Source organism: Pygocentrus nattereri, chromosome 9, assembly GCF_015220715.1.
Source record: "Pygocentrus nattereri isolate fPygNat1 chromosome 9, fPygNat1.pri, whole genome shotgun sequence".
Lineage (NCBI taxonomy): Eukaryota > Metazoa > Chordata > Actinopteri > Characiformes > Serrasalmidae > Pygocentrus > Pygocentrus nattereri.
Window position 1 is genome coordinate 8,175,286 of NC_051219.1, and position 14,511 is coordinate 8,189,796.

Sequence of the window (14,511 nt, forward strand, 5' to 3'; positions counted from 1 at the left end):
ACTTTCACCTGAAATGAGTTCATGAAACCAGTCTGGTTATAAAAATGATAACAGGACATCAGAGCCAGAATTCCTCTTTTAGTACTTTTACTTTATACTTAAGTACATCTGAAGGTAAATACTTTAGTACTTTTACTCCAGTGGAGGTCTAAAGGGAGGAACTTCTACTTATACTGGAGGAATATTTTACCTTGGGTCTCGACTTTAATTCAAGTACAGGGTTTGTCTACTGCGTCCACCTCTGCTATTAAACCATACACTCTCTCATCTGCAAGCATCTGGGTTCCTGTCACTGCGTTACAGCTACCAAATGGTGTGTGTGTGTGTGTGTGTGTGTGTGTGTGTGTGTGTGTGTGTGTGTGTGTGTTGGGTGTACGTGCAGATGTGAGATGTGAAACTTTCCTCTCTAGCTGCTTCGCCTATTCTAAATAGACCTTTATCATGGACATGACCTTAGAGTTGCCTAAGCTTTCTCTGTGCTACAGTATCACAGACATTTCCAACAGACAAATGAAGTAGCTAATTTTCCTCTTAGTTTTATTATTTACTGTGGTTCTTTTTCTAAAGATACAATTCAGTAACAGCAATTAACTGAGAATAAATGTAACCAAGTTAATTTTTATGAAGCCCTGTTTTCAAAATAGTTGGAAGGCTGTGCAAAATGTAAATAAAAGCAAATGCAGTGATGTGCAGACCATATAAACTCTATATTTAGGTGAAAATAGTATGAAGATAGTATATGAGATAACATGATTGGGTATAAAAGAGCGTGCCAGAGAGGCCGGGTCTTTCAGTACGCTGGGAGGTGATCCATCATTCTGGGAAAGACTGCACAAGCAATAAAAAAGTGCAGCCATTCAAGAATAATGTTTCTCAATATAAAATAGTAAAGAACATCTACAGGACACAATATCATTAAAAGATGCAGAAAATCCAGAGAAATCTCTGCCTGCAAGGGACAAGGCTGAAAACCAATATCTGCTGGCCATGATCTTCATTATCATCTTCATCTGCATTAAGAACATTTTAAAGACTTGATTCTGTGTGTGCTCAGGAATAAACCACTGTCTGTAAACACACATTGTTGCTGCATCCACAACTGCAACTTAAAACTCCATCCATCCATTTTCCAAGCTGCTTGTCCCTCAGGATCGTTGGGGGGGGGTGCTGGAGCCTATTCCAGCTGTCATCGGGCAGAATACACCCTGGACAGGTCACCAGTCCATCACAGGGCAGACAGACAGACACAGGCAGTCACTCACACACTCAGGCAATTTAGCATGTCCAATCGGCCTGGCTGCATGTCTTTGGACTGTGGGAGGAAACCAGCCAACCCACACAGACACGGGGAGAACATGCAAACTCCAGAGAGGACACAGAGAGGACCCCGGTCCCCCGGTCGGGGAATCGAACCCAGGCCCTCCTCACTGTGAGGCAACAGTGCTACTCACCGTGCCACCATGCCGCCACTTAAAACTCTACTATGCAAAATAAATAAATAAATAAGCCTAAACAGAGAAATGCTGCCACTTTCTCTGGGCCCCAGATCATTTATGATGGACTAAGACGAAGTTGAAATGTGTCCTGTGGCCTGAGAAATCAAAAATATTTCACTTTGAAAACCACAATAATTGTTCTCTTCAGTTTCCAAACACTTAGTGTGTTGTGAAAAGAACAGGAGATGCAGCACAGTGGTTAACACGCCCCCATCCCAACTTTTTCCCAGCATGTTGATGGAATCAATTTCAAAATGGGCGTCATTTAAATTTTGCACAGTGTCCCAATTTTTAAAAAATAGAGTTTATGTTTATCACCAGCACTATACCTAAAATGTAAACGGGAACATATTTGATAATCTTCACTAACTGGTAACACACACACACACACAGGGAGCAACAGTGCCAATGATCTGTTATAGGATCAGAGCTCAAGCTGTACTGCAAACAGTGATCACCCAAAAGGAGCTGTTACTGCTGCTACAGCTGTTGAAGATACGTCTTCTCCTCTAACAATGCAGATGCTGCATGACGCGATACAGGTGCTTCCCACCAAGAAGAGCTTTGTAAAGCATTCCGTAACATGAAAAGAGTGAAGTAACAAAGGACACCACTGGACAGTGAGGGGCAGTAGATTTGCTACTCCTTTGTTGAATTGAGACAAACAAGTCAAAATAGAGGAAGAACGTTGGAAGTAAAGCTGCTGCACAGAGAGCTGTCAGGGTGCAGAGCCCTGAACATACAAAACCCGTTAAATAGGAAGGAGGGAGACATTTGAGATTCAGCTATTATGGTGAAACTGCAATATGATAAAGAGTAATACAAAATGAATAAAAAACAAATAAAAAAAAGAATATGTACATCAGTATTCATTTGGTGTCAAAATCCTGACATATACAGACTATACTCTCTAGAGAATGTGTGTACTCCCTTTACACTAATGTATACCCTATACACTCTCTATACACTAATGTATACACTATACACTCTCTATACACTAATGTATATATTATACACTCTCTATACACTAATGCATATAATATACACTCTCTATACACTAATGTATACACGATACACTCTCTATACACTAATGCATATACTATACACTCTCTATACACTAACATATACCCTATACATTCTCTATACACTAATGTATACACTATACACTCTCTATACACTAATGCATATAATATACACTCTCTATACACTAATGCATATACTATAAACTCTCTATACAGTAATGCCTATACTATAAACTCTCTATACACTATTGCATGTGCTATAAACTCTCTACACACTAATGTATACACTATAAACTCTCTATACACTAATGTATACACTATATACTCTCTATACACTAATGCATACACTATGCTCTATACACTAATGTTTACACTATATACTCTAAACATCAATATATACACTATACACTCTCTATACACTAATGTATACACTATAAACTCTCTATACACTGATATATACACTATATACTCTATACACTAATGTATACACTATATACTCTCTATACACTAATGTATATACTATATACTCTCTAGTGTAGTGGGTAACACCTTTGCATTCTACGCTGTAGACTGGGGTTCAAGCCCCCACCAGGGTAAGCAAGGGTCCTTGGGCAAGACTCCTAACACCACCTTGGCCTACCTGTGTAAAATGATCAAAATTGTGCTCTGGATAAGAGCATCAGCAAAATGCCATAAATGTAAATGTAATGTATATACTATATACTCTATTCACCAATGTATACATTATATACGGTCTATACTCATATATACCCTAATGTATACACTAAATGCTGTCTGTACACTAATGTATACACTATATACTCTCTATACACTAATGCATACACTATAAACTCTCTATACACTAATGTATACATTATACACTCTCTATACACTAATGTATGTACTATACACTCTCTAAACTCTAATGTATAGACTATAAACTCTCTATACACTAATGTATACACTATAAACTCTGTACACTAATGTATACCCTATAAACTCTCTATACACTAATGTATACACTATACACTCTCTATACACTAATGTATACACTATACACTCCCTATACACTAATGTATACACTATACACTCTCTATACACTAATGTATGTACTATACACTCTCTGTACTCTAATGTATAGACTATAAACTCTATACACTAATGTATACACTATAAACTCTCTGTACAATAATGTATACCCTATACACTCTCTATACACTAATGTATACACTATACACTCTCTATACACTAATGTATATACTATACACTCTATACACTAATGTATACCCTATACATTCTCTATACACTAATGTATACACTATACACGCTCTATACACTAATGTATTCACTATACATTCTCTATACACTAATGCATATATTACACACTCTCTATACACTAATGTATACACTATACACTCTCTATACACTAATGTATACCCTTTACATTCTCTATACACAAATGTATACACTATACACTCTCTATACACTAATGTATACACTATACACTCTCTATACACTAATGTATACCCTATACATTATCTATACACTAATGTATACCCTATACACTCGCTATACACTAATGTATACCCTATACACTCTCTATACACTAATGCATATACTATACACTCTCTATACACTAATGCATATACTATACACTCTCTATACACTAATGTATACACTATACACTCTATACACTAATGCATATACTATATACTCTCTATACACTAACATATACCCTATACATTCTCTATACACTAATGTATACACTATACACTCTCTATAAACTAATGCATATACTATACACTGTCTCTACACTAATGCATATACTATAAACTCTCTATACACTATTGCATATGCTATAAACTCTCTACACACTAATGCATATACTATACACTCTCTATACACGAATGTATACACTATAAACTCTCTATACACTAATGTATACACTATACACTCTCTATAAACTAATGCATATACTATACACTGTCTCTACACTAATGCATATACTATAAACTCTCTATACACTATTGCATATGCTATAAACTCTCTACACACTAATGCATATACTATACACTCTCTATACACGAATGTATACACTATAAACTCTCTATACACTAATGTATACACTATACACTCTCTATACACTAATGTATACCCTATACATTCTCTATACACTAATGTATACACTATACACGCTCTATACACTAATGTATACCCTATGCACTCTCTATACACTAATGCATATATTATACACTCTCTATACACTAATGTATACACTATACCCTCTCTATACACTAATGTATACCCTATAAACTCTCTATACACTAATGTATACACTATATACTCTCTATACACTAATGTATACCCTATACACTCTCTATACACTAATGTATACCCTATAAACTCTCTATACACTAATGTATACACTATACCCTCTCTATACACTAATGTATACCCTATAAACTCTCTATACACTAATGTATACACTATACACGCTCTATACACTAATGTATACCCTATACACTCTCTATATACTAATGTATACACTAAATGCTCTCTATACACTAATGTATACACTATACACTCTCTATACTCTAATGTATAGACTAGAAACTCTATACACTAATATATACACTTTACACTCTTGATTGATTTCAGTCTTAAAGGGCTAAAATAACGCTGCGATGTGCACAGGAAGGAAGTGGACTTCCTCTGGACGATGTTTGACACAAACCTTCAGAACGTCAAAACTACTGAAACTAGAGCTGATCAGAGACTTCAGGGAGAAGCCTTCTGCACACTCCACACAAGCAAGCAAGCATAACATCATCACTGTTAATGTGGTGAATTCCTTTAAAGGATACATTTCCTACATTTCTGTTACATTTAATTTTCACAGATATACAATGGCCAAAGAACGGTATTCTTAAAGTAAAAATCTACTCTTAATAACAATGTTTTACTTAATTATGGGAGAAAATCTCTATCCCTTCACTCCCTTCATCAAGGCAAATGGGGTCACAAATCCCACCGCAGTCCTCATAGCATCTATAGAACTGTCACACCTCAGGCTGCATCGGACTCCATTTCCCACAATGCGTCGGGAGCTCACATGACTGGGCAATCCCTTGCGTTCCTACCAGCACTCACAGTCCCCTGATTATTGATTACAGGCACCTGTGATGGTTGACCTACTTTACTTTTAAGCCTGGGCTTTAGGAAGATTCAGTGCGAGGTATTGCTGCTCACTGAGCAGACTAAGCAGTTTTCCTTCTGTCTATGATTGCCTGTTTTGACCCCATCTTTGCTAACCTGACTTTATAATTTCCTAAACCCTTTTGTACCTTTGCTGGCTTGTTTTGTGGATCTGTGTTTAGAGTTTTTGACTTGTTTTCTTGACGACGATTTCTGTCTACTCCTTGGATTTTGGATGCCTAGCGTTTTTCTATGTTTCTGGTATTCTACCCTCGCTTGTTTTTGACCCTGTTTGCCTTTTTATCTGCACTCATCTGAATTCTGTCACCTCGTTAGAAGAACATGGATGTAATGGACAAGGTCCCATGAACAGTGTCTCAGAACAGCATACAAATGTCTGGGTCCAATGTTCCCATGGTGACAGAAACGTTGAGAGGAGCCAAGGTTCAAAATTAACCACTCCAAGTGACAGAAAACAAAGCTACACTTAGTGTCTGCTGAACTGGACAGCTGGGAGGAGCACACTTAAAAACATCAGCATGAGATCTTAAACTTTGTGCAGTCTCTGAAAATAAGAAAAGAAACATGTGGATGAGTTTCAGCCTTCTGGCCTGTACGTAACGTTATGGTGCATCAAACAGGCATGCGTAGGCCGTACTGAGGATAGGTCACCAGTATGTCACTGAGATGCCTTGCAGTCGTTCAGCAGAAACCCTCTGAACATCAGAGCTCCTGGACAGCACAAAACAACCTACATGGTTCAGATAGTCATCGTGACACAAGAACACAGTAAAGAGATCTGATGTCTAAACCCAACACCAGAAAAGGACAGAATAAACTTACCTAGGACTAAAACATGATGCTGTGCCTGAATTGATTATTAAAATGATTCTAATAAATGATTAGAATATGTCAAGGTAAAGAACATGTAAATGAGGGGATCTCCAGTCACCCCCTTCACGTCCCTCTTCACGAAAAAAATGGGATCATCAGTTTCATGGCGATTTTCATGAAATCAAGAAGTTATGGGAGTGAAGACAGACATTCCTATACCAAGTATGAGAACAACTGTCTCTTCATCTCAGCAGTGGACATGCTAAGGACCATGACACACCAGCCAAACAAGGACTTCTCAAACCATAAGATGAACATAGATGCATCATTAACTACAAAATAGACCCTGCCCCCCCTCTTGCAGAGACCAGGCTTAGGATTCTAACGCTGTGTGCTGATGCCTGATGATGAGTCCCCTCCCCATTTGCTTTTGCAATGTTTATACATAGTCAGAAGTGTGAAAAAAAAGAGGTATGAAGAAAAAAGATGGAGGTGTCCACATGGAAAATAGGAGGTGTGAAGATAAAAGATGGAGGTGTCAACATAGAACATAGGAGGTGTGAAGATAAAAGATAGAGGTGTGAAGATGTACTGGGGCAGCTTTATTTATTTTGGGTTCCCAGGCAAAAAGACAGCAATAGGACCCCCTGAGTAGAGTCTTGGCAGAGCTCTGCTCTGACTGAATGAACAGAGTTAGCTTTGAGTAATTACTCCAACACTGGAGCTATCCACATTAATGCTGAGGCTGTGTAGCGCTCGGCTCCGACTCAGAAAACAAAGTTAGCTTTCTACCCTCTGTTTTTACTTCATTAGCTGGATTTTCCCTCTCAACACCCAGGAAACTACACCGAGGAACCAGCTCTTCACCTCTGGTTCAGCTGCCTCCTAACTGCTCATAGCAGTCTGTCATCATGCCGTTGTGTCGTCACGTGACAACATGCAATGGTCTGAAAGTGTGTGTGTGTATGTGAGAGTGTGAGTGTGTGTGTGAGTGTGTGTGTATGTGAGCATGTGAGTGTGTGTGAGAGTGTTTGTGTGTATGTGAGTGTGTGTGTGTGTGTGTGTGTGTGAGTGTGTGTGTGTATGTGAGTGTGTGTGTGTTTGTGTGTGTATGTAAGTGTGTGTGAGTGTTTGTGTGTATGTGAGTGTGTGTGTATGTGAGCATGTGAGTGTGTGTGTGTGTTTGTGTGTGTATGTAAGTGTGTGTGAGTGTTTGTGTGTATGTGAGTGTGTGTGTATGTGAGCATGTGAGTGTGTGTGTGTGTGTTTGTGTGTATGTGAGTGTGTGTGTGTGTGTGAGAGAGTGTGAGTGTTTGTGTGTTTGTGTGTATGTGAGTGTGTGTGTGAGTGTGTGAGTGTGTGTGTGAGTGTTTGTGTGTATGTAAGTGTGTGTGTGTGTATGAATGTTTGTGTGTATGTGAGAGTGTGTATGTGAGTGTGTGTGTGTGTGTGTAGAGACATTAAGTCAGTAACTCACTGTAGTGTCTCCAGTTTACAGTTTGGATGAAAGAACAAAGCAGATAAAACACTATAACACACACACACACACACACACACACACACTCTCTCTCTCTCTCTCTCTCTCTCTCTCTCTCTCTCACACACACACACACTCTCTCCAGTGGAGCGATGCCCAGTGGAGTGATGTCCATTAGAGTAATCTCCAGTAGCGTGATGTCCAGTGGAGTGATGTCCAATAGAGTGATGTCCAGTAGAGCGATGTCCAGTAGAGTAATCTCCAGTAGTGTGATGTCCAGTAGAGTAATCTCCAGTAGCGTGATGTCCAGTGGAGTGATGTCCAATAGAGTGATGTCCAGTAGAGCGATGTCCAGTAGAGTAATCTCCAGTAGCGTGATGTCCAGTGGAGTGATGTCCAGTGGAGCGATGTCCAGTGGAGTGATGTCCATTAGAGTAATCTCCAGTAGCGTGATGTCCAGTGGAGTGATGTCCAATAGAGTGATGTCCAGTAGAGCGATGTCCAGTAGAGTAATCTCCAGTAGCGTGATGTCCAGTGGAGTGATGTCCAGTAGAGCGATGTCCAATGGAGCGATGTCCAGTGGAGTGATGTCCAGTAGAGTAATCTCCAGTAGTGTGATGTCCAGTAGAGTAATCTCCAGTAGCGTGATGTCCAGTGGAGTGATGTCCAATAGAGTGATGTCCAGTAGAGCGATGTCCAGTAGAGTAATCTCCAGTAGCGTGATGTCCAGTAGAGCGATGTCCAGTAGAGCGATGTCCAATGGAGCGATGTCCAGTGGAGTGATGTCCAGTAGAGTGATGTCCAATGGAGCGATGTCCAGTGGAGTGATGTCCATTAGAGTAATCTCCAGTAGTGTGATGTCCAGTAGAGTAATCTCCAGTAGCGTGATGTCCAGTGGAGTGATGTCCAATAGAGTGATGTCCAGTAGAGCGATGTCCAGTAGAGTAATCTCCAGTAGCGTGATGTCCAGTAGAGCGATGTCCAGTAGAGCGATGTCCAGTGGAGCGATGTCCAGTGGAGTGATGTCCAGTAGAGTAATCTCCAGTAGAGTGATGTCCAGTAGAGCGATGTCCAGTGGAGCGATGTCCAGTGGAGCGATGTCCAGTAGAGCGATGTCCAGTAGCGTGATGTCCAGTAGAGTAATCTCCAGTAGCGTGATGTCCAGTGGAGTGATGTCCAATAGAGTGATGTCCAGTAGAGCGATGTCCAGTAGAGTAATCTCCAGTAGCGTGATGTCCAGTAGAGCGATGTCCAGTAGAGCGATGACCAGTAGAGCGATGTCCAATAGAGCGATGTCCAGTAGAGTGATGTCCAGTAGAGCGATGTCCAGTAGAGTGATCTCCAGTAGAGTGATCTCCAGTAGCGTGATGTCCAGTAGAGTGATGTCCAGTAGAGTGATGTCCAGTAGAGCGATGACCAGTAGAGTGATCTCCAGTAGTGTGATGTCCAGTAGAGTGATGTCCAGTAGAGCGATGACCAGTAGAGCGATGTCCAATAGAGCGATGTCCAGTAGAGCGATGTCCACTAGAGTGATGTCCAGTGCCTCTAGTAAACACCGGGACCTCGAGATGTCTGGTGTGTTGTGTGTGGAGCTGAATGTGGAATGAAAGTCTGGGCCAGTTATTCATTCATTCATTTACTGCTGTGCTAAAATTGATTTGAATTCCACAATTAAAAATACTTTCATAGCAAAAAGTGATAAATTAAATTAATGTGAATGAGTTAATCACAGAGCATGTCATTTAATTAGATGAACAGAACTTGACAGCACTAGTAACAATGATTAAATAATTGAGAAGAATAAAAAGGTGATACGAGGATAAAATACGTTTTCTCTTATTGGCTTTGCAGTTCCGGAAGACCTCAGATGACAACAGTGGGCCACAGAATGCAAAGAAAGTGACGGCATCCCAGCAGAATATTCCAGCAGCTCTTCTAAGGGCTTCAAAGTACCAAAGTGACTCTAAAGAACGGCAGACGAAAGAGGAGGCTGTAGCCAAATGGCTTGGGTGTCCTGGATTACCAGCTACTACAGTTGAAGATGAGGACCTTGTTCTTATGATGGAAACAGTAGATAGGGAAGCTGACCGTTCCAGAGAAAACTAAACTGCGCAATCTGACAGACGAATATTATGAAGGTGAAGTGCAAACATTTAGAAAAAGATAGGCTGCTGTGCAGAAGGTCTCTGCTGGCATTGGCCTGTGGACAAAAACAGGGCTCACTGCGTCAGTCCTGGCTATAAGTTCACGCTACTTTTGTGTTGAACAAAGTAAACCAGAACACACATCGTCGGCCCTTGAACAAGTAGCCCACCCACACACCCACAGATACATGTCTGCGAGAACCGGCCGCACCGAATGAAAGATGGTCACAGTGATGACCGACAGTGGGAGCAACATGGTGGCAGCATTTAAACACAGCACACCAGAGGGAGAAGAAACCACCTCTGAGGATTCAGAAGACCCCGAAACAGATGATGACTTGCGGTCAGCAGTTTTTAGTTTTACATTATCCCTGACTGCATGAATATGTCTGAGAGTGTACGCTCTAGTGCTGCATCTCTTTCTCCTTGCTGTGTTTGTATTTTGCTTAGATAATAGTTCAATTAATAAACTAGACAATCAATGTAGTGTGTGTGTGTGTGTGTGTGTGTGTGTGTGTGTGTGTGTGTGTGTGTATATACACACTGCATTGATAATTTTGTATAACGAGAAAATGGAAATATAGAAGAAAAGAACTCCACATCCATTTAAAACATCTACATGTAAACAAACAAACACATTTTATTTACTTGCTCATTTATCCGTGTTTCTGTCGTTGGGTTTCATCAGGTCGACATGGATATGGAACGGACACCGTGTGTCGCGCACACCCTACAGCTCGTCATCCACATGATGCAGAAGGAATCAAGTGTCGAGAGTCCTTGATAAAGAAGGTCAGTGGTGAAGCTCTTTCGCTACTGGATGAATGTGGCCTTATTGTTGTAACTGACTGCCCCACACGCTGGTCAAGCAGCTTCAACATGATTTCACGACTCCTCAAAGTGAAAGACTCGGTCTGCCAAATTGCAAACATGGGATGGGACAGCTTGCTGTCTAGTGAGTGGCAAAAGCTGAAGTCATTGCATGAACTACTGCTGCCTTTTGCAGAACATACTCAAGCCCTTCAGAGTGACACCATGTCCCTGGTGGTCCCTGCGCTCTTTGATCTGCTCAACCGTCTTTCTGACTTTGAAGAGAGCGCTAGCCATCGAGACCTTGCCACTCTTGCAAGGAAAATGAAAGGAAGTGTGAGCCAGCGTTTTGCTTGGATATTGGATCCAGCTGATGAAACGTTCTCACCACTTGTAGCAGCTGCCTGCTTCGTCAACCCTACTGTGTGTGAAACTCTTGTTGATGTGGCTGATGAAAATATACAGGAACTACTGAAACAGGCAGAGGAGAACGTGATCCAGTTCACACAGTCACATTCACAACATGAGGATCAGTCCAGAGATGATGGAGAGGAGAACAGGAGGCTACCAGAGGAAGCAGAAGCAGCACCATCCACATCAAAGCAGCCCGTCTTCAGGTTTCTTTCAAAATGCTTTTGCAGAGAGGCTATTCAGTGTTTTGGTGACCTCACCAGAGGCCGGCGCAATAGAGCAAGGGTAACATTAGCACAAAGTGCTTTCCTTAAAATTACTAGAACCAAATAAGCCATTTGTACTCTGGGGCCACATTGAAAGGCCTTGGATAGCGAAAATAGGCAACTACCTGCAAGACACTGTGATATTTACTGCCACCGCTGAGAGCAGCTTTTAGCTCCATGTACTAATGGAGCTGTAGGTATGCTGAAATACAGTGGATGCACCTTTTGGTACTTACAGCCTTTGAGACTTTTGTTTAGTTTTTTTTGAGAAATGTTTTTCCTTAATATTTTGTTTGTCAATGATGGGATTGTAGGTCTTTTTATTATGTGTTCAAGAATTTTAGCTGCAATATTTAACTGTCAACACTGAATTACGGCATTTTTTGTTGTATTAAATTCTGGGAGAGCAGCCCTGAAGGCATTATAGCTTGAGCACTTTGTTCTTTGAATGTTTTTGAGAATTTCAGCTGTGAATACTAAATTATTAATACATTAGTTGTTTTATGTTTGGTGTTTATTTTTGCACTAATGGCGCTGCTGCTGCTTTTACGGCACCCAGTTTTATAAAGAATGTAATATGCATTGTTCATAACAAACTGCATATATTTTTCAGGCAAAGCAGGCCTACTCGCCATCAGTATATTGTTATTGTTATGCTCAATAAGCAAGGTCAGGTAAATAAAGATGTTGGTTGAATCTGTTTGTGTGAGTATTGGTCTGTTGAAACATTAATAATATTCAATAACTGCTTAATAAATGTTTCATTTCATGTAAGTGTATATAATGACGTAAATAATTCAAGGGAACTGAAGAAAAAGCTTTTACATTTCACACTTTATATTTTAGTCGACTGAATCGACTGTAGATTTAGTCAACTATATTCTTATGATAATTAGTCGACTAAAACTGGACTAAAACTAAAAACAATTCACATGAATAAATTATGACTAAAACTAAATCAGAATTTGCTGTAAAAATGAACACGGCACCTTACCAACACAGACACAATCTCACCTGGCTAATAGCTAACGAAAAGGCACAGAAAAAGATTTAAGATCAATCATTTGGAGACTAATTGACTCATTTGCATGTGTAATCACTCCAGCTGGTTTCCTGATGGATTTAATCTGCAACACCAAACTGTCAAACACTAAAAAGTGGCGAAGCTCAAGTCGCTTCTCATTCACCAGCTTCTTCTTCAAATTTTCCCGTTCCACCTTAAATGATGCAACAGTTAGCTGCATGGTAGCTACATTCTGACACCTCAGGCATCATTTAAGGTGGTACAGGAAAATTCAAACAAGAAGCTGGCAAATGAGAAGAGACTTCAGCCTCGTAAAAAGACATTTGACTAGAAACTCTTCTACTTTTGCTGTGAAGTTTCCTGCTGGAGATGCGAGAAAAGCAGCTATAACTGAGCGAAACCGTAAAGCAGAGCATATTTCAGCCTATACTAGGACACTAACACATACTAGACATAGACTGTGGCTCCCAATGTGGTTTGATTTTTGTTGAAACTGGATAAAATGTCTCTTCTTATCATTAAACAATGCCAAGTGTGGGCTAGAGGGGCACAAAGTACTGGGCTGTGGAGCAGGGGAGCTTACACAGTGAGACATTGATGGCAAATAGCCATTGGTGTGAAACCTGAGGAGCAGTCACACGTAGATAGTAAAGCAGAGTAAAGTCTGGTAAACCATCAGGATTAGACTGAACTAAGCTCAGATCTGGATGAGGGAGAATCACCGGATAGGGAATCCTGGGAAGGTTAACTGTAATTTTATTTGCAACTTATTACAATCCCAACAACAATCCAATCATCAGAAACAAAGAGGCGGTTATGAATGTGTCCAATGTACACAGCTTGTTGTAGTCATGGTTATTAGTTAGTCTCTATCTTCACAGAACATCAGGTAGCAAGATGGGACCATGTTGTGGTTACAGGCCTGAAGTCCCCACAGATTAAAGTCTGACCTTCTTAACTGACCTTCGGGCTACTTTAGAGACTTTTCCTCATCTCGGCTCTCTCCTCTTCTCCTTTATGCTACTTGGGCAGAATCGTGGGGCTGATAATTGGGCTGCGGTCCATTCTGTGGCATTTAATTCATGGTATGATTCTTTCTAGTGAGTGTGTGTTATTTTTCAAGTGATAACCTTCCTCATCGTCTCTGCTGTATCCAGAGTTAACAGTACGAGCTCCGACTGCCGTCGTATTCCATTCTATCTGTCTCTCATTATCTCACCACATGCACTGCAGCTCAACCAGCTCCATTCTACTGGACCATAATGAAGATTTGGTTCCAGTTAGCACAGCTTTATCTGTCTGTCACTGATTCGCTCATCTGAGCTTTGCTTCATCGGTTCATGTCTCCAGATAATGATTCAGACCCTGAGGGTGGAAGTCAATGTGACGCAGTACAGGTGGGCGGCAGCAGGTGGCAGTATGGGTGCACTGTGTGAAAATGCCAGGCTGTACTGTCCCGTTTCTGACTTGGGCTTTCCAAGAGGCCCTTTGGTCCTCAAGGACCCAACAATGCAGACTCAGCAGCAGCCTGTTACCCATAATTCAATCAGATACAGACAAGACCCAATCAGAGTGGATGTTTTTGTTTACAGCTGTCTAACCAGCAGGACAGAGAAGAGGTCAAACCTACCAGAGAAGAAGTATTATTAGTTCTTTATTAGTTATTATTAGTTCTTTAATAGTTATTATTAGTTCTTTATTAGTTATTATTAATTCTTTATTAGTTATTATTAGTTCTTTCATAGTTATTATTAGTTATTTATTAGTTATTATTAGTTCTTTAATAGTTATTATTAGTTCATTATATTATTATTAGTACCTTTTTAGTTATT

General features: G+C 40.3%; 1 protein-coding gene across 1 annotated transcript; it reads left to right on the forward strand.

The window, feature by feature from the left end:
- The first annotated feature begins 10,213 nt into the window (after positions 1-10,213).
- On the forward strand, positions 10,214-11,722 carry LOC119264046. Its single transcript, XM_037541237.1, has 2 exons — positions 10,214-10,511; positions 10,857-11,722. The coding sequence occupies exons 1-2, from the start codon at positions 10,499-10,501 to the stop codon at positions 11,720-11,722; spliced, it is 879 nt and encodes a 292-aa protein (XP_037397134.1). The 5' UTR covers positions 10,214-10,498.
- The last annotated feature ends 2,789 nt before the right edge of the window (positions 11,723-14,511 follow it).